General features: G+C 57.1%; 1 protein-coding gene across 1 annotated transcript in view; it reads left to right on the top strand.

Moving 5' to 3' along the window:
• The window catches only part of LOC138824271 (neurexin-2-like), a 105,747-nt gene extending 89,443 nt beyond the window's left edge, over positions 1 to 16,304 (top strand). Inside the window, 3 exon segments of the mRNA XM_070018009.1 lie at positions 648 to 973; positions 2,688 to 2,766; positions 14,816 to 16,304. Coding sequence (XP_069874110.1) covers positions 648 to 973; positions 2,688 to 2,766; positions 14,816 to 15,702 — 1,292 coding nt within the window. The 3' untranslated portion in view covers positions 15,703 to 16,304.
• The last annotated feature ends 2,958 nt before the right edge of the window (positions 16,305 to 19,262 follow it).

The raw sequence follows: 19,262 nt of genomic DNA, 5'->3' as shown, positions 1-19,262 counted from the left end.
TTCAGCCAGCGGCTGGGTGGCCGTGGGCAAGAGGAGAGCCTGGCTGGCAGAAGGGTCGCTTGGGGGTGAGAGTCCAGCCCAGAGCAGGCTGGGCAGCGGCTGTGCCCACTGCGCCCCTCTTCTCCCTCTGGCTTTGTTCACACGCACTAACTCCACCACAGCCTGGCAGTGCCCCCTCTACCTCTGCCTTGGTCGCCACTGTGCGCTGCTTCCGGGAGGAGACCTGTAGCGTGGGGCTGGACGCTTGGGTGGGGGGTTTGGGAAAGCAGAAAGAGAAGATGGGGTTGCACCGAAGTAAAGAGGGAAATGATCCCGTGGTAGGGCGGCAGGGGGACTTGGCAGAGGGGGAGAGGCATGTGCTCACTGGGAAAGGGGGTGACCGGGCTCCCTTTCCCAGCCCCTGTGTGTCCTGGGACCCCTTGCTGGGGTGCTGCCTGGCTGGGCTAGGGGCTCTCTGGCTGATGGGGCCTTTCTCTTTGGTTGTCTGTCCTTCCTCATTTCTCCCCCCACCCACTTGCTGGCTTCTTCCTGGATTCCTCTCTTCCCTTTGGTTTCCTCCATTCTCTCCATCCCTTCCTGCCTCTGCCCCCCACCCCCTCCCACTTCCTGCCTCTCCTCTGTACTCCCCCCTCCCTTACCCCCCCCAGGACGCCAGCTGACCATCTTCAACAGCCAGGCTGCCATCAAGATCGGGGGCCGGGATCAGGGCCGCCCCTTCCAGGGCCAGGTGTCGGGCCTCTACTACAATGGGCTCAAGGTGCTGGCGCTGGCCGCAGAGAGTGACCCCAATGTGCGGACCGAGGGCCACCTGCGCCTGGTGGGGGAGGGGCCGTCCGTGCTACTCAGCGCGGAGACCACCGCCACCACCCTGCTGGCCGACATGGCCACCACCATCATGGAGACCACTACCACCATGGCCACCACTACCACGCGCCGGGGCCGCTCCCCCACGCTGAGGGACAGCACCACCCAGGTGAGCCCCGCCCCCCCCACACACCAAGGACTACCTTTCGGGAAGTAGCCTGCGGGTGGCGGTAGCAAGGGATGTGTCAGGTGTGGGGGTGACCACACCTGTTTTTCGAAGGTCCATTCTCAAGAGTGGAGGGGAGCAGAACAGGGAAGTCTGCCCACTCCTCTTAAGACAGAGGAAGTCTGGGAAAGGAGGGGGGGTCAATGGTAGGGCAATGCATTTCACCTCCTGGCTCTGGCCAGTGCCCCCTGGGCAGCGAGTACCTGGAGAATAGCTCCTTCTAGCCTCTCCGGCAGTGGGTAGCTCCTCTCCTGGTTGGTTGGAGTCCCTGCAATGGGAGGGGCGTGGCCGCCACTCATCATCCCCACGTGACCTTGAGCAGGCCGGGCGGCTTAGCGGGATTCCGTTCCCCCTCTCTGGCTGTGGTCTGCACAGGGTGAAGGTGCTCCCTAGTAACTCCCCCCACCCCTCCTTCCCCAGTGCTCCCTGGGCCAGGTCTGAGTTTCCTAGGTGTAGCTGCCAGTGCCGATGGTTGGTCATGGAGGGCTTGCACCTGGCACCTGGAGCTTAGTGGCTGTCTCCCCATCCCCCATGCAGCACGGGGGCCTGGCCATGAGGGCATGGCCTGACCTCCACCAGCAGCTGTGTCTGGTTTCTCTCTAACTGAGGGGTGGGTCCTAAGGGGCTCCAGGCCCCTCTCCCCTGTGAGGCTGTGCTGTGGGGAGCCTGGGACGGGGCTGGCTGGAGTGAGGCAGGTGGAAGTCACAAGCCTGTACCCCTCCCTGTCTGCTGTCACTGCCCAGCTGGCTGAGGAGCTATCCAGATACCCTGTAGGGGGCAGGAACCCTGGGCCAGGGCTGGGCCTAGCATCCATGCCCTCCAGATCATAGAAGGACTGTCCAGTCTCAGGGGGGAGGGCAGACCAGCCAGGGGGAAGAGAAGGTGGGATCCCCCAGATTAATGCTGTGGTGGAAAAGTGAGGGCACGAGTCCGAGAACATCCTCAGGTGAGGGCTGCGCTAGCTGACGAAGGGACCTAGGAGCAGGCAGGGTAGGAGCCTCTGTACCAGGAGCCTCGCCCGGCCCTGCCTCCTGTCCTGAAGCCTCTCAGCCTCTCGTCTTACCTGGACTTTGGGCTTCCCTCCTTGGGTCTCTTTCCGAACACCCAAGTTCCTTCTCCCCCCCACCACCCTCGCTCATTCATCTCAGGGATTCTCTTTCTTTGCAATCAGGAGGAAAGAAAATGCTGACAAAGTCGACTCCTGTTGTCATGGCAACCACAGCCCTAATTATTGTGTGCAGCCCAGTTCTTTCCCCGAAGGGGGATGGGAGCCAGATGAGGGGTGATGAGGTGGTGAGAGTGGAGCTAAGAAACCCCTCCAGGTCCTGTCCCCAGTGCCTGTGCAGGCCTCTGGGGGCCCCTGCCACGCCCCCCCAGCCCCCGGCTCCCGCCCTCCCACCCAGGTCTGAGAGCCATCTCCCGCTTCCAGAAATAAAAGGCACAACATATGCTGCTTGATCCACTTGGCATGGCTGCCGCTTCGTGTCCATTTGCATGGGGAAGCTAGACAGCCAGAGTCACCCACAAAGTGACGAGAGGGCTAGGTCTCGGCCCAGGCGTATCCCCCGTGCTGTCCCACACCTCAAGAGTCAGTTGTAGGGTCCACTCACCAGCCTGGAACCCTTTCTTTTCCTACCCTTCCTCTCCGGCCCTACAGAACACAGATGACCTCTTGGTGGCCTCGGCCGAGTGTCCTAGTGATGATGAGGACCTGGAGGAGTGTGAGCCCAGTACTGGTGAGTGCCTTTCCCCCCTCCCCTGCCCCGGGCCCCTGCGACACGACGCTGATGGGAGGGGGGCGACTGTCCCAGCCACCTGGTCCCAGCCCAGGGCCTGCTATAGGCTTCAGCTTCCTCTGGTAGACCCCTCCCATGCTCAGAGCCCCCAGTTCCCTCACATGCCCTCTGGTGGTGCCCTTTGGTGGCCCCAGCCCTTGGAGGTAGTCAGGTCCTTAGCACAGGGCCCTGGGGTGGAGAGCTGGGGCAGAAGAGGGAGATGTTCCTTTAGAAAGACAGCTAAATGCACGTCCAGGGTGGAGGGTGGGGAACTGCAACCCCCATCAGCTCTGAGGTGCAGAACTACAATTCCCATCAGCCCTGAGGTACAGACCTGCAACTCTCATTAGCTCTGAGGTACAGAACTACAACTCCCATCGTCAGCTGTGGGTTCTGGTGTTCTCTTGGTCACTCATAGAGAAGGTCTCTGCTAGATCCTAAGCCCCCTCATGCCCAGCCTCAGGAACAAATCTGGTGCTCTAATCTGAAGGATCCCCAGGGTAGAGCCTGCCAGGAAGCCAGGCCAAGGTAGGCATTGCTGCATTGCAGTTCTACGCTTGGCAGCATGCTGGGGATGAGGTATTCCTAAACCAGACATGAGATCTCCTGGGGGGAGCCCAGTGGTGGAGCTGCTATAGGAGGGCAGGGTTTGGAAGGAGGATTGCCAGTGTTTAGGGGTATTGTGGGGCTCTGTCTGATGGTGTCAGCTGGAGCTGCAGAGAACATCTGTGAGTGGGAGCAGGGTGGCTTGGTGGGTGCCTGGCTGCTCATCTGAGCTGGTGGCAGGCGCTTGGGAGTCATAGTGGGAATGGAAGAAGACCTCTGGCAGGCTGGAAGTTGGGGCAGGTATGCGCAGGGCCGAGGGAGGGATGCGGTCAGGAGGTAGGCAGTCTACCCTGGTACGGTCTGGCTTGTGGGAGAGGGCCTGGGGGTGAAGTAGCACCTGAAGAGACGTCGGTAGAGCAAAGAAGGGAACAGAAGGTCCAAATATGGACTGTGGAGACTTGGGGCCAAGGCTGAAGTTCAGAGACCAAGGGTAGAGGCTCCTACACCTAGGGGTTGAATCCCATTGTCCTTTGTATCTCCTGAGTAGCCATGGTGCTGGGCCCAGGGTACTCATAGGGGTTGCCAGCTGCTGGGCTGGGAAGGCCTGGTGTCTGGCCTCCCAGCTCAGGGCCTGGGCTTCCTGGAACAGAGGCCCTCGGCTGGGAGCCACCCCACCATCGCCCCGACCCTGTCTTTGCTTTGGGAGGTTACGGGCTGTAACAGCATCTCCCCCAGCCCTGTCTCTGAGCTCCAGGAACAGACTGAGGGCTGTCATAGCCTCTCTTTCCCAAGCTTGCTGTCAATGGCGGTAGAGGCCGTGGGACGGAGCTCTGGGACTGGGTGGGGCCTGAGAACAGGGCTCTGCTTGTCCTCATGCTCAGGGAGCTTCCAGCCACGGGAAGCTTCTGTGCTCACCCCGGACTTTGCAGAGGCCATCTGGGGCCAGATGGTCACCATGCCGGCAAGAGCAGCATGTGCTGACGCTCCATCCTAGCCTCCCAGCTCAGTGTAGCCAGAGGCCGGCGTGTGACCCACAGCGTGTGCTCTGGTGGCCTGAGCTTTCAGGCTTTGTGGGACGAGAGGGTCACTTGAAGAAGACAGGCCAACCGTCCCCTAGTCATGGCTTTTGGAGGCCACTAGGAAGACAGCCACAGATGTGAGGGTAGGATGGGGAGGGGGGGTAGAAGAAGACCGGAAGCTGGGGTTGGAGGGACTGGTGGCCAGCCTATCATCAGCTTTAAAAATAAGGCTTGGAGAGAAACAGAGGCCTCACTGGAGCCCCCCGAGAAAACCACAAGGGCTATTGGCTCCCCCCTCCCATCCCTCTGTCCCCCCCTCCCCCCGCAGCCATGGGTCTGCCGTGGGTCTGCAGATCCACATGCAAAATGCTTAAACTTGGCCATCAGCATCCCAACAGGAGGCCAGGCAAGAACCAAGATGACTTTAGGGACCCTGGGCTGGTGTAGACCATGTCTTCCCCCATCTGGCTGACATTTTCCAGCAAGAGCTTCTTTGGGATGCCAGGAAGGGCGGCTTTCTGGAGCAGAGGCTCAGACCCCTTGGCACCAATGTTCATGGTGGAGACAGCCTGTCTGGGGACACTGACTGCCCAGGGTGCCGGCGCTTTCCTGCCTTTCCAGAGCCTCATCCCTGGATACAAGGTGTAGGCCCCAGGATCGTCCCTGCTTGGTCTGCTCACTTTTCCACCCTCTCCCCTAACTCAGCCCCCGACCCAGACCTCAGGCCTTGTGCCACCTCCCTGGTCAGTGAGCCAGGCCTGGAACAGTGTATTCTACCTGAAAATGGCAGCCAGAGATGATCGTTAACATTCTTTCGAATGGGGACATGCACCTGCAGTTGGTAGTGTGAGCTATCTATCTCCCATTCTCTCACGTGGTCTGGCCCCTGTAGATTTGGATATAAGACAGGCATATGCCCACACACATTCTGCTTTGCCTGGAGACAGGTATGCACACATCCAACACCCCTTTGTAGACTGTCAGCAAGCTCACACGATCTTCTACACACCTATGGCCAATCGTAGAGCCTGTGCCACACACACCCAGATCGACAGTGGGCACGCACATGCTTTCACTGAGAGTCCCTTGCATGCTTGGGTGCCCAGGCCAGAACCAGAAAAGTGCAAACTTGGGCACGTGTGAACAGACTCGTGAAGGTGTGTGATTCCTCACAGTGTCCTATGTGTGAGCTCAGAGCTCCCAGATGCCCAGAGATGCTCAGACACAGCTGCTTGCTTGCTCAGCCCTGGAGGCTTGTGTGTGTGTTCAGCTACACAAGGGTAACACACCACACACCCATGTCCTGATGTGAGCTCAGAGCTACATGGCTGTGCACACCCAAACCCCCAGAGGGGCATATGCGGTACATGCAGACCACACGTCCAGAACCACACACATGCCCAGAGCTGCAGAAGCACTCCTGACATGCGTGTGTTTAGATCTCAGGGTGTGCTCACATCATCCAGATACACACCTGTGACACACCCTTAGTCTCACAGATTCCACATGTGTGTTCAGCTTACAAAGCCACCTCCATCTATGTGGACAGATCTGTATTACACACTCACATGTGTCTGAACCAGAAGTTCCCACCAATGTGTTCAGACTTACAGACAATCCCATGTTTCAGAACCCCAGAGATTCCGTGTGCATGTACAAAGAGTGGCCAGACTCTTGGAAGTGTGCACACACATATGCATATGCTAGGACACATCTGTGCATGCGTGTCAGCCCTCTCTAGGTATACTGGCCAGGATGCACACCCAACCACCAAATGCGTGCTTGCTCACAGAAGGCACCTGCACTAGTGTGCATGCATGTCCTAAAACCAGGGTGCAGGGGCGTGTTCTCAGGGGAAGGTGATGCGTGCCCAGCTGCAGGGGCCGTGCCTCTGTACACACTTGTTCAGTCTCCCGACTTGCATTTGTCCCACACTGCTCTCATGAGAGGGGCCCTCTGAGGCCTCCTTCACTCACCCTTTGGGGCTCATGCATACATGTACACACCTGTGCTCAGATACCAGAGGGTGTGCATGCATGTGCCCAGCTCCATGGTGGTGTGCACACATACACACCACAGAGACAAGCAAGGTTTATACCGAAGCACACGCACACAGGCAAAGCACATCCACTGGTACACACACACTCGGGCCTTCACTGACCTGCACAGGTGTTCACAACCATAGTTATACTCGTGTGTCTGGCATTACCCATGCAGCGTCATGCAGAAGGGCACACATGCTATCTTCACAGGCATGCGCACATGCTCAGATCTACGTGGAATGTAGTATCTGCCTGTACGTCCTCTGTCACCCTCCGTACACACAGCCGTTCAGATGCACAAGTGCACACTCACATCTCAGATTGCTCAAATTCCATGTGTGCATGCAAGTGCACATATGCTTGGGGACATAGAAACGCAGCCTTCAGATGGCCACAGGCCACGCATGCTCAGATGCTCAGGAGAAGCTTCATGCATCTTCCTTGAGGCGTCAGAGCAGCGCTTCATTCCACAGGATCGCACACATTTACTGCCCAAATGGCTCCAGCATGTTTGTGTTGCTCTTAAGGTTACACTGCACAAGCTCTGTAGCTCAGCACATGACACTGTATGTCTTTCACCTAAGTTCCAAACTGTGCTCCTGGTTGGTCCAGGTGGTGATGCAGAGGCCTGGTCTTCTGCCCTCTTCTGGCTGCACCATCTTTAACAGGAGCCTAGAGCTCCCAAGGCTTCTACAGGCCAGGCTTGGGCAGTGCACGTTGCTCCTGCCACATTCCACCGTCTACAGCTTAGTCTTGGGGGGTCACAACCGAGCTTTCGGGAAAGCTGTGAGCTGTACCCCAGAAATGTAAACAAATCTGGGGAGCAGCGATTGAATTATTTGTCCCAGTCTGGCCTCCAAGGTCACCGGTGATCTGTTTGGCCTTTCCCCTCCCCTCCAGCAACACGCCCACCCCTCCTCAAAGGAGACAAAGTAAAGTCCTAGCCAGCAAGGACATCCATCTCAACGCAAGGGAGCCTGGGAGAGTTTGGACCTTCCCTCCAGCCCAGACCTGCCCCCTCTGCTAGAATGCCCGCTGGACTGTGGAGAACCATGAACTGAAGGATGGTTTATCTCACAGCTCCTAGAGCTCGACACACACCAAGACATACAGTAGTTGCCAACACCCAGGGTCATGAGTTCTAGGCTAGCCTGGGCTACAGAGAGAGAAAGAAGGGCTGGAGGTATGGTTCAAGTGGTAGAGCACCTGCTTAGAAAGCACAAAGTCTGAATGCAAGTTCCCATCCCTCAAAGAAATAAGTGAATAAATGAATGAATGGGCCATTTTCAGGTCTCAGGGTTGGAGTAAGACGAAGATGCACACCAGCCACTGGGCAGTGTTCCCATCCGTGCCCCTGTGGCACTCTTGGAAGTGGGAGAGAAATGTCTTCTTGGCACATGATGCGTTTGACGGCCACTGTGGGTTATGCACAGAGGTGACTGCAAGGCCTGGTCACAGCAAGCCGACCAGAGCTCTGGCCTAGGCACTGTCCTCAAGCCCAGGGCTGCCCTCGCTTCTCTGTGCCTCCATTTCCCTTTGTAACACCAAGGCTGTCTTAGGAGCTGGCAATGATAGGTGCACAGGCCACGTCGTCCATCTGATCTTTTATTTGTGCATGTGTGTGCCAGTGCTTGAACTCAGAGCCTGATCGCTGGTTAATTGGAGATAAAAGTCTCATGGGCTTTTCCTGCCTGGGCTGGCTTTGAACCATGACCCTCTCAGATTTCAGCCTTCTAAGTAGCTATGATGACAGGCAGGTGCCACAGGCTCTCAGCGCCATCTGATCTCTGAGCCTGGCTGCAGCCCTTATTCAGATGAGTTTTTCTCACCTGTCCCTCCATTCCTTTTCAGCCTTTCTCTTTCTGTCTGGGGTCTGGAAGCCATGGCTTCTCTGACCTGATAGCACTCACATCTCCAGCTGTTGCCATTCCCTTCATTCCTGCCAGCAAAGCAGCCAGCTCTTGCTCAGGTGTGTCTCCTCATGACACTGCTAAAGGCTGAAAGTAAGAGCTGGCGTCGTCCCTCCGCCTGTCCAGCGCTTCCTCCCAGCAGGTCCCTGTCCCTGGCCATCACAAGTAAAGGTTTGTCCTAAATGGCTGACCATTGTGCTAGGTGGATCTTGATCTTCCCAGCCTCCCTGTCGCTTTTCGTATATTTGTCACCTGAGTACCACAGGGTTTTGTTACTGTGACACCCATTATAGGTTAATTAAGGCCTGTATTAGATAAAGTAACATTACTTTCTGTTGAATCTCAGTAGTTAGCCAAGAAGTTTCTCACTCAGGTGCCCCCTACCTGGGCTCCGACCCAAGGATGCTTTAGGAATCCACACTCTCCTCCCATCTGCGGCACCTCCATTTTCAACCTGTGGTTTCCAAGGTCACCGAAGGAGAGGGGTGTGGAAGATGGCACACTTGGGGTTATTAGAAGCCAACTGCTCAGTCATGTGACCACATGCAATCGGAAGGAATGCTGGGAAATGTAGTCTAGCTGTCCAGGAGAAGGAGGAAACGAGCTTGATGGAGGCCTACTTCACTGGGGGTGTCCATACATGGTGATGCACTCATGTGTTCTGAAGGGCACAGTTACCCTGTCATGCACACGGGAGCCCAGAGACCAGCAGGCACACGCTAGGGCCAGAGATCCACTCACATGTCCACATGTCTTTTCAGACTCATACACATTCATGTCTCTGATCGCTGAGGTTTACCTACCCACATCGGTGTTTAGGAACGTACGCCCAGAGACCCAGGAACCCTCACTGAGTGTGCGTGTGTATGTACATGAATGTGCTTATCTCATCATGCAGCTCACCTTCTCTGACCCTGGCGCCACCCCGGCCTCTGTCCTTGTCACACTGGCTTTTCAGAGTGGGCAGGGGACCATTGTTCTGGCCTAGTTCTCACAGTGGCCTAGTTCTCTGCTCCAACAGGTGAGTAGGGACTGAAATGGAGGCAGTGTTCTTCTTGCCCAGCAGTGTGGCTTGAGCCCTGGGCCAGCGCCTCGTCCATCTGGAGGATGCTCTTTTCTGTATGGCACCAACGTGCAGCAGTCTACAGCCAGCAGATGGCTTAGTCTGGAATACTTTTTTTTTTGTCAGTTGTAAAGCTTGAACTCGGCCTAGGAACCTTCCCTGAGCCCTTTTGCTCAAGGTTAGCCCTCTACCACTTCGAGCCACCGCTGCACTTCTTTTTTGTTGTTGTTGTTTTAGTCATGGGGCTTGAACTGTTGGCCTGGGCGCTGTCCCTGAGCTCTTCAGCTCAAGGCTAGTGCTCTACTTGAGTCACAACACCACTTCCAGTTTTCTGAGTGGTTTATTGGAGTTAAGAGTCTCCTGTCAGGGATGGCTTTGAACTATGATCCTCAGATCTCAGCCTCCTGAGTAGCTAGGATTACAGGTATGAGCTTCCAGCACCGGCCCTCCACTTCTGTTTTTTGCATGGTTAATTGGAGGTAAGAGTCTCATGGAGACTTTGCTCCCCTGGCTAGCTTCGAACCAAGATCCTCAGATGTCAGCCTCCTGAGTAGCAAGGATTACAGGTATGAGCCATTGGTGCCCAGTGCTTTTGTTTGTTTGTTTGTTTTTTTGTGCCTGTACTGGGGCTTGAACTCAGGACTCTGCACTGTTGTTTGGCTTTGCTACTCAAGGCTAGTGCTCAACCACTTGAGCTATATACTTTCACTTCCAGCTTTTTGTGGGTTAATTGGAAATAGGATTTTCACAGACTTTGTGCCTGACCTGGCTTTGAACCACCATCCTCAGATCTCAGCCTCCTGAGTAGCTAGAATTACAGGCATGAGCCAGCAGAGCCTGGGTTTGGAACACTCTTAACCCTAGTTCTGGCCCCTTCTGTGGGGCTGAGCATATCTTGACTGGGGTGAGGGGAGGAGAGAAATAAGAGTTGTGGGTATATTTCTTCTGTGCTCTAAAGACTAAAAGGCCCTACTTGCTGGGCACATGTCCTCAGAGAGAGGAGGGTTGAGGAAGAAGGGGCACTTAGGAATGGCTGCTTGTGTCCTGGCCATAATGGAATTCTTTTTTTTTGGTTATGGGGCTTGAACTCTGGGCCTGGGCACTGTCCTTGAGCTCTTCAGCTCAAGACAAGCGCTCTACCACTTGTGCCACAGCGCCACTTCCCATTTTCTGGTGGTTAACTGGAGATAAGAGTCTCAAGGACTTAACTGCCCGGGCTGGCTTTGAACTGTGATCCTCAGATCTCAGCCTCCTTAGTAGCTAGGATTACAGGTGTGTGAGCCACCGGCGCCCGACCAGAATGGAATTCTCTAGCAAGTGGACCTGACATGCACTGAAATTCCTTTCCTTAGGATGCTGAGGAACACCTGTGGGTGGGTAGCACCTGTGACTCGCATGCACCTGTGAGTATTTTCCAATTGTTGAAGCCGTCTGAACTGAGGGAAGCTGGAGGCAGCCTGCCTGGGGTCCCCTGGCTGACTCTGGTGGCTCCAGGGGCTGTACCTTCCAGCATGCACCCTGGCAGCACCATGAGTCGTCCTGAATCTGTCCATCTCCCCGCAAAGCCCGGTGGCATGGGCTATGCAGAGCCCTGTTGGCTCCTCTCCAGGGCAGACTCACTTCATCTCGGGAAAGCCCCATGCTGCATGTGTCTGGATGCCCAGAGCCCAGGATGGGTTGTGACTGGGGGGGGGGGGGGGGATGGGTGGAAGGGGAAGCAAGCTGTGAGGGTTTGGGGGCTCCTTCTGGAATGGTGTGTAAGACACAGGGCTGAAGGAGTGTAGGAGACAGAGACTGCCCTGCCAAAGGGGCACTGAGGAGGAATCGCAGTGGTGTGGGGATTTGGGGTGGGCAGGACCAAAGGGCCAGGAGAGCCTCAGGGAAGCTAGAATGTCAGAGACAGATTGAGGCCTCCATCTAGAGCCTGGAAGGGCTCTGGGGGTTTGTGAGAAGGAAAAGCTAGCAAGCCTGGGTGTCCCAAGGATCAGTAAGCCGGGGTAAATGGTTGTGTGGTGCTCAGGCTGGACAGGCTTTGTCTGTGGTCCAAGGCCTGAATCACCTCCTCCCTTCTGGGGAAAGGGCGGTGGAGAACCCAGGCATGCCCTGAGCAGCAGGATGAGCGCTCTAGGGTAGGGCGTGTCCCCAGCAAGGCTTCTAGGTTTGATCCTATTGCCTGGGCCTGGCAATTTGCTAGAGCCCCAGCTATGCCACATGCCAGGTTGATAGTCTTAAGTCTGTGTAGGGCAAGTCTTGACCCTGGAGTTCACAGCAGTAATGGTGGCCTGGTCTAAGGCAGAAGGCGGGGCCAGCAGAGGTTGGGATCTGGGCCTGTCAGGTTGAGCTCTCAGTGGGCTCTGCTCCCCAAGATGGTAGAGAAGGAGGCTTGCAGAAGTCGGTTCTGCTATGAGAGAAACTCTCATCTGCTCCCCCAGTGTCGGGGAGTCTGACTCAACCCAGGGGAAATGTCCAAGGGCCATCGTTTCCCTGGAAAAGTCTAGCGACCCGAGCTCTGTACCCGAACTGCTGCTGTGTATGAGGGAAGTGGACACATGGAACTTTGAGGCCTCTCCTGGCAGCGAGGCCAAACCTGGGTCTCCAGGGCTGCACAGGGACTGAGGCACCAGAGGCAGGGAGCATGGTGTGGGGTCCACTGAGATATTGGCAGAGGGTATGTGCTGAAAAGAACACAAGGCAAAGCTCAGGGAGATGGCAGGTGGTGAGCCCCAGATGGGCTCTGGGCATGACGGGGCCCAGGGTGACAGCTGCGTTTCCCCTCATCCAGGGGCCTGAGTGCTGGGCTGTTGTTTGGTGGGTCTGGGGCTCAGGGAAGGTTGGAGATCACACATGTTCACCCATATGCTGCAGGGCCCACAGAGCCAGCCCCTGGCCCAGGCTTGGAGTCCAGTACCTTTGTTCTATAGACAGAGGAAACCTGAAGCCTAGTGGTTGGAAGAAACGCACCTACAGTCGCACAGGAATTCAGAGACAGGACTGGTATAGCAGCCTACCAGGTGTGCTTCTAAGCCAGAAGTACAACAGCTTCGGGCAGGCACAAAGATGGTTCCCTGGCTCCTCAGGAGACCTGACCCATCCCTGGCCTCTGGGAGTCGCAGAGAGGACTAGACAGTCCATTCCTTCACTTCACTGGCACTTGGTGGCCTTGGGAAGTCCTGCTTACCTCTGCCCTCAGCATCCTCCAGTGGAGGCTGGAGTTGAGGGTTGAGGATGTAGCTCAGTGGTGGAGTTCTTGCTTGGCACTCAGGAGATCCTGAGTTCTATTCTCAGCACAGCGAACGAATGAAAACACCCAACTAGAGTTGGGCGGCTGCAGCCACACAAGACACGTTTCTCTGTTCTTAGTTCAGCTTCTGATTGTTGCCAAACCCATAAGACAGGGATTCCAGGGCTTCAAAAATGGCGGTGCAAGGGAGCACTTAGTGAGGGATTGGAACCTTCTGGGTAGAGCAACCTACCTGGGGAGCTTGGCAAAGGTTCCAGTTTAATGCAAGGCTTTGGTCTGGTTCTGGTGGGGCCAAAGACACTCTGCCAGAGGGCTGGATTGGTGGGAACCACAGAGTTAGCCAGGGGGATGAGGGTAGGGGGAGCAAGAGAAGAGAGCTACCTAGATGTAGGCAGGGGCTACAGTGGGGCCGGACTTGGCGGTGGAGGCCCCAGAGGTTTACCTTGGCAGGGTGGAGGACTGAAGGGATGGTGTCTGTACATCACATAGAGCAGAGACCAGGGATGGTGGTTTAGGCTGCGCTGAAAGAGAGAGGAAACCAGGCCCAGAGGCATCCTCTCCAAGACCAGCCAAGGACCAGCCAGTGAACATCCCCTTCAGCTACCCAGAGCTTGGCTCCAGCTTCCTTCTATCCAAGGCCAGTGGGTTGCCTTCCTTTGGCCTAGAGGCTTATGGGAGTTGTAGTCATTGATCCAGGGACTAATGGCAATTGTGGTCCATACCCCTCCAAGGGCTAATGGGAATTGTAGTTTTCACCCTTTAGGGCCTGATGGGAATTGCAGCTTTCTGCCCAGGGGACTCTAGTTATTCTAGAAAGACACCCCAGCCACAGGTCCTCCCCACTAGTCCCCGCCCCTCCCCCCGGGCCCTATTTTAGCAAGTGCATCCCTCCCAGATGGCTGTGTATGTATTTTCTTTTCTTTTTTTGCTTTCTTCTTCTTTCCGTTGTTTCATTATCGTTTTAACAGTAATAAAAGGGCCAGAGGCTGTCAAGCCCTGGGCCAGATTCTGGCGAACCATCGGGGGTTCTGGGGAGGGGGAGGGGGGAAGTCAGTGGGGGTCAGAGGTGGAGGGTGAAGCAAGAGAAAGTTGAGTTAGGCTGAGTTCAGGAATCCCATGGCCACTCCCCTCACTCTCTTCCTGGGGGTCCCTGTCTCCCTGGGCTTCTCACCACGCCTTCCAGAGGGGGCCCTTGCTCCTACACATCTGACTCCTTGCCAAGCCTTCCCCCCTTAAGTGTCCTCTTCCCCTCCCCTCCCCCCTCCCCCAGCCAGCTTGCCATTCACCTTCAAGGCCCCTCCCACGGCCAGCCCCTCCCCACCCCCTCCCCTTGGTAGTGGTTCCTGCCTGGTGGCCCACCCTGTCCCACCGGGTCCCTGCCCATCTTCCACCCGCCCTCCCCACCCCTGCGCCTGGGAGTGTGGGTGACAGGGGCTCAGCCCCGGCCTGCACTGCGCACGCGTGAGCCCCGGGGTCGAGCCAGGGGGGAGCGGGCCGGAGAGCCAGCGCAGGAGGCAGCCGGAGGTCCAGGGAGAGAAGCGCGAGGGAGGGAGAGACCCCACAGATAGACAGAAAAAGTGGTTCGGAAAAGTTTGTTTTTTCTTATTTTTTTTCCGGGAGAACCCGCTTACACAGCTCTGTTTGTAATTTTTTTCTTCATGCTAAAATCACACGGCCTATTTGTTGATGTAAGTTGCCTGAATTCCGTGGTATGCTATCTTCTTTTTTAAAAAAAACAAAAAAAAAAGCAAAAACAAAAAAAAACTAACTAAAAAGCAAATAATGTCGTTAGGTTTGTGTAAATACTACTGTTGTATCTGTTTTTAAAGCCTTAAGCCGGTAGAGCTTTTTTTTCCGTTTCTTTTCGATTTCCTTTTCCTTTCTGTTCCTTTTGGTTTCTTAAGACCAACAAAAGATCAAAAATAAAGAAAAAAATGGAAATAAATACAAATAATACAAGCCCAGGGAGTCACAGAGCCCGCGCGTGGGGCGCCGCCGCCCGCGTAAGAGCGCGCCGGGGCGCGGGGCTGCGGCTGGCGGCCGGGCCCGGCCCGCGAGTGTCCGCCAAGCCCGGGGGAAGCGATGCAAGTGGGTGTGGTCAGGCTGTTGATTCTCTTCTCTGCGCCGGCCCGCGCGCGCCCCGGGCCCGCGCTGACGCCCCCTCTTTTCTCTTCTCGTTCTTCTTCTAGGAGGAGAGTTAATTTTGCCCATTATCACGGAGGACTCCTTAGACCCCCCTCCCGTGGCCACCCGCTCCCCATTCGTGCCCCCGCCCCCCACCTTCTACCCCTTCCTCACCGGCCTGGGTGCCACCCAAGACACCCTGCCCCCGCCCGCCGCGCGCCGCCCGGCCCCCGGGGGCCCGTGCCAGGCCGAGCGCGAGGACAGCGACTGCGAGGAGCCCATCGAGGCCTCGGGCTTCGCCTCCGGGGAGGTCTTTGACTCCAGCCTCCCCCCGACGGACGACGAGGACTTTTACACCACCTTCCCCCTGGTCACGGACCGCACCACGCTCCGGGCCCCCCGCAAACCCGCCCCCCGGCCCAACCTCAGGACAGACGGGGCCACGGGCGCCCCCGGGGTGCTGCTCGCCCCCTCCGCCCCGGCCCCCAACCTGCCCGCGGGCAAAATGAACCACCGAGACCCGCTGCAGCCCCTGCTGGAGAACCCGCCCCCCGCGGGCCCCGGGGCGCCCACGGCCTTCGAGCCCCGCCGGCCGCCGCCGCGCCCCGGCGCCAGCTCAGCGCCCGGCTTCCCCCATCTGCCCACAGCCAGCCCCACGGGGCCCGGGGAGCGGGGCCCGCCGGGCGCCGTGGAGGTGATCCGGGAGTCCAGCAGCACCACGGGCATGGTGGTGGGCATCGTGGCGGCCGCGGCGCTCTGCATCCTCATCCTCCTCTACGCCATGTACAAGTACCGCAACCGCGACGAGGGCTCCTACCAGGTGGACCAGAGCCGGAACTACATCAGTAACTCGGCCCAGAGCAATGGGGCGGTGGTGAAGGAGAAGGCCCCGGCCGCCCCCAAGACGCCCAGCAAGGCCAAGAAGAACAAGGACAAGGAGTATTACGTCTGAGCGTCCCCCCCTCCCTCCCTCCCACCCCGCACCGCCCCACTGCCAGCCGCCCCTCCCGGGAGGGCCCGGAGCAGGGCGCGGCCCCGCCGGAGGTGGGGGGACGCCGGGGGCCGCAACCCCGCGGCCTCGGCCTCTCTCACCAGGAGGAAACAAACGCAAAAAAAACAAAAAACGAAAGAAGAGAAGGAATCAGAACCCCGTGCTCGTCCCCTTCCTCCCGCCGCGCGCCGGCCCGCGTCCACCTGTCCGGCCGGCTTCGCGCGCCAGGCAGGGCCCGCGCTGGCAGCCCTGGTTGATTTATTTTTTTAAGGGGGGGTTAGTTTTATTTTGGTGGGGTTGTTGGGCGGGAAGGAAGGCTGGGGTTTTGTAAAGTGTCCACCACGTGTCCCCCTGCGTCCCCCCTCAAGATTTCTTCCCCCCTCTGTTCCTTCCGCCTTCCTTCTCCTCCCAAGCCCCCATCCCAGGCTTGCTGTGTCTCTCCACACCCCCCTTCCCCGCTTCTTTTTCTTAATTTCCTCCCCTTCCTTCCTTCCTTCCTTCCTTCCTTCCTTCCTTCCTTCCTTCCTTCCTTCCTTCCTTCCTTCCTTCCTCTGCCTTCCTTTTCCTCCTCCTCCCCTTCCTCTTCTTTCTTCTTTTTCTTCTTTTTTATGTATCTGGTTTCTCCTTTTCCTCCCTTTGGCTTTCCAGAGTTGGTGGAACAAGGGTGGGAGGGTGGCCCCGACGTGGCCAGCGGGCAGAGGCAGCGCTGGGGTTGCCCCTCAGTGCCCCCCAACTTCCTCTGGGGCTGCCTCGGGAGGGGGCCTGGGCCTGGCTGAAGGCCTGTTCTGTGTGCTGCCGGGCAACGTGCATTGGGAAGCTGCTGGCGGAGCAGGGTGGGGGGGCGGTGGGGGGGAAGGCAAATGCAGATATATATTAAAGACAAATAATCTAGATACCGCGAGCAACCGCCTGTGGCAGCCGCCAAGTTGGGCACGGGCAAAGGAGGGAGCGAGCCGGTGTCTGTGGACTGTTGGGGTCACCTCTCGGCCCATAGGCTCCCTGCTCCCCCAGTTTTTTTTCTCTCTCTTTCTTTGTTAACAAACGTGTCTAAGTCTTGGAAAACACCCCCAACCTTGGAAATGTGTGGGAAAAAGAAAACAAAAACTTTCCAAATTCCAACAGTCCTGTGCAGTTTGTTCAGGGTGGGTCCTAGCTTTGGGCTGGGTTCTGGGCCCAAAGTAGAGGCCCATGAGAACTGGTAAGTACCCCTCAAACTTCTGAGCTGAACAAAGCTTTGGGCTTCTAGTACCCCTGGTGTCTTGTGTCCTGCAGTTGGGGGGTGGGGGTGTGGGTAGGACATGCTGCAGCTGGTGAGGGAGGCGGTCTCTGACCAAGGTCATGACCTCAGCTACTCAGGATGTGTCTGATAAGGGCCTTGTGCGCGCACTGGTCTGATGCAGGACAGATGTTGTCCAGCCCTGGGAGGGAGGCGACCCCCTGCTGGGTTCATAGATCCAGGGCCTCCAGGTGTGTCAGTGGCTGAGCCCACGATGCCCACAGCCCCACCCACACCCCCGTTCTCTGCTCTAGTTCTGGGCCAACAGGAGCTTGAATCTGGGGACATCTTGGCCCCCAAGTCCTCTGGCAGCTCCTGATGCTGAAGGGGAGAGGCAGAGCCCAGCAGCCTGGCCATCGGTGGAATCTGCTCCTTCCCGGTGGCCTGACAGGGTTGAGGGTGGGTCTGTCCTCTGTGCTTCTCGGCAGTAGGCTTCAAATGTCCAGGAGGACCCACATGTGGGGGCCTGGGGTTTCAGAGGGTGGGTCAGGGTCCCAGGAGAGGTGGAGAGGGTGGTCATGACGCTGGACACCAGGATATGTCACGAGGGCCCCTCCCTCAACCCTGTGGCTCTCCCCTTCCCCCTCTTGCCTCTGCCTGTTAGGCTCTGGGCACAACGTCACCCTTCCTAGCCTGACTCACGTGTGGAGCCCTGGGGACATGGGCTTTCTTTGCCCACCTGAGCCAGCCACGCCCGGAGGCACTTTCCAGCCCTGCTTATCCCCTAACTGCACAGTCTTGGAGCCTGAGCACTAAAGCTGGTGGGAGTCTAGAGGCCCTGTCCTGAGCCAGTGTTGCTAGGGTGTCTCGTACTGTGAGCCTCACGCCTGGATCCTCTGTCACTGCCCTCCACCCAGGGACAAGACTCACCTCAGCTTCTCCCCCATGGTCACTAGTCAGGCGGCCAGGAGTTCTTGGTGACAGGAGGAGGGCACATGTTTGCTCCAGCAGGCTTTAGGATGACCTCAGAGAGTTGGAAGTCTGGCTGTGACCCTGCTGGTTGCTTGTGATTAGAAGGTTGAGACTTCCTGTCCCTAAAGGGCTTTGCTGGAAGATTTCTAGACTTGGCCATTGACTTAGATTACTTTTCCCTTAGAGATGGTCATTTCAGTCTGTCTCTGTGTCTGTTTCTTTGTTGGTACGGGGGCCTGAACTCAGGGCCTCACACTCTTGCTTGGCTTTTTTTTGGGGGGGGGAGTTGGTCATGGGGCTTGAACTCTAGGCCTGGGCTCTGTCCCTCAGCTCTTCAGCTCAAGGTGAGCACTCTACCACTTGAGCCATAGTGCTACTTCCAGTTTTCTGGTGGTTAATTGGAGATAAGAGTCTCAGGGACTTTCTAGCCCAAGCTGGCTTTGAACCTTGATCCAAAGATCTCAGCCTCCTGAGTAGCTAGGATTTCAGGTGTGAGCCACTGGTGCCCAGCTTTTTTCCCACTCAAGGCTGGCACTCTACCTCTTGTGCTAAACCTCCACTTCTAGCTTCTCGCTGGTTAATTGGAGATGTTTCTTGCTCTTAAAACTCGTGGACTTTCCTGCCCTGATTGGCTTCTGTGATTCTCAGATCTCAGCCTCCTGAGTAGCTAGCTAAGATTACAGGTGTGAGCCACCAGCGCTTGACTACAGCCCAGTCATTGCCCCCTGCATCAGTGCGGTCGATACCTGGCTCACCTGGCCGCAACCCCAGGATTGGCCCAAATAGCCTGTGGAAGTGGCAGAAATTCTAGGTCTGGGCTATTTGAATGGTGCTTGGAGATGATGATCAGGAAATCCCATTTTAGGGGCAACAATGCCAAGGGTTTGAGAAGTTCATCATGGAGTCTGGCTGATGCCTCTTTTCCCTGAAGACCGACCCAGCCACAGAGGGCAAGCCAGCCCAGTCAGTGCCAAGGTCTCCTGAGAGGAAGTCCCTCCTCCAGATGTGGGAGTGGAGTCACAGCGCCTTCTGCTGCTCCTGCACCGGTCATCCAGGGCCAGCAGTGGTCTGGTTGAGAGCCCGGGACTGCCGGGCGCCCATGGCTCCCCTTTCCCACACTGTGTAGTTGGTCTTTCTACCGTGAGAGCTCTGTAGCCTCTCGGGTCATGGCAGTAAGAATAGGAGCCTCCCCATGGAGGCTGCTATCCGGGTGCCCAGCATCTCTGAGGGGAGGCCTTTGGGCTCCTGATGTCACTCCCTAGAGGAGTAGGGAGTGGCAGGAACTAGACCTGTCACGTTAGTGCGTTAGAAAAGGGGCGACTTGTGTTGGAGC

The sequence above is a fragment of the Dipodomys merriami genome, unplaced genomic scaffold (genome assembly GCF_024711535.1).
Source record: "Dipodomys merriami isolate MVZ:Mamm:240054 unplaced genomic scaffold, mDipMer1.0.p SCAF_128, whole genome shotgun sequence".
NCBI classification, from domain to species: domain Eukaryota; kingdom Metazoa; phylum Chordata; class Mammalia; order Rodentia; family Heteromyidae; genus Dipodomys; species Dipodomys merriami.
This window is presented reverse-complemented; position numbering and strand designations above follow the sequence as displayed.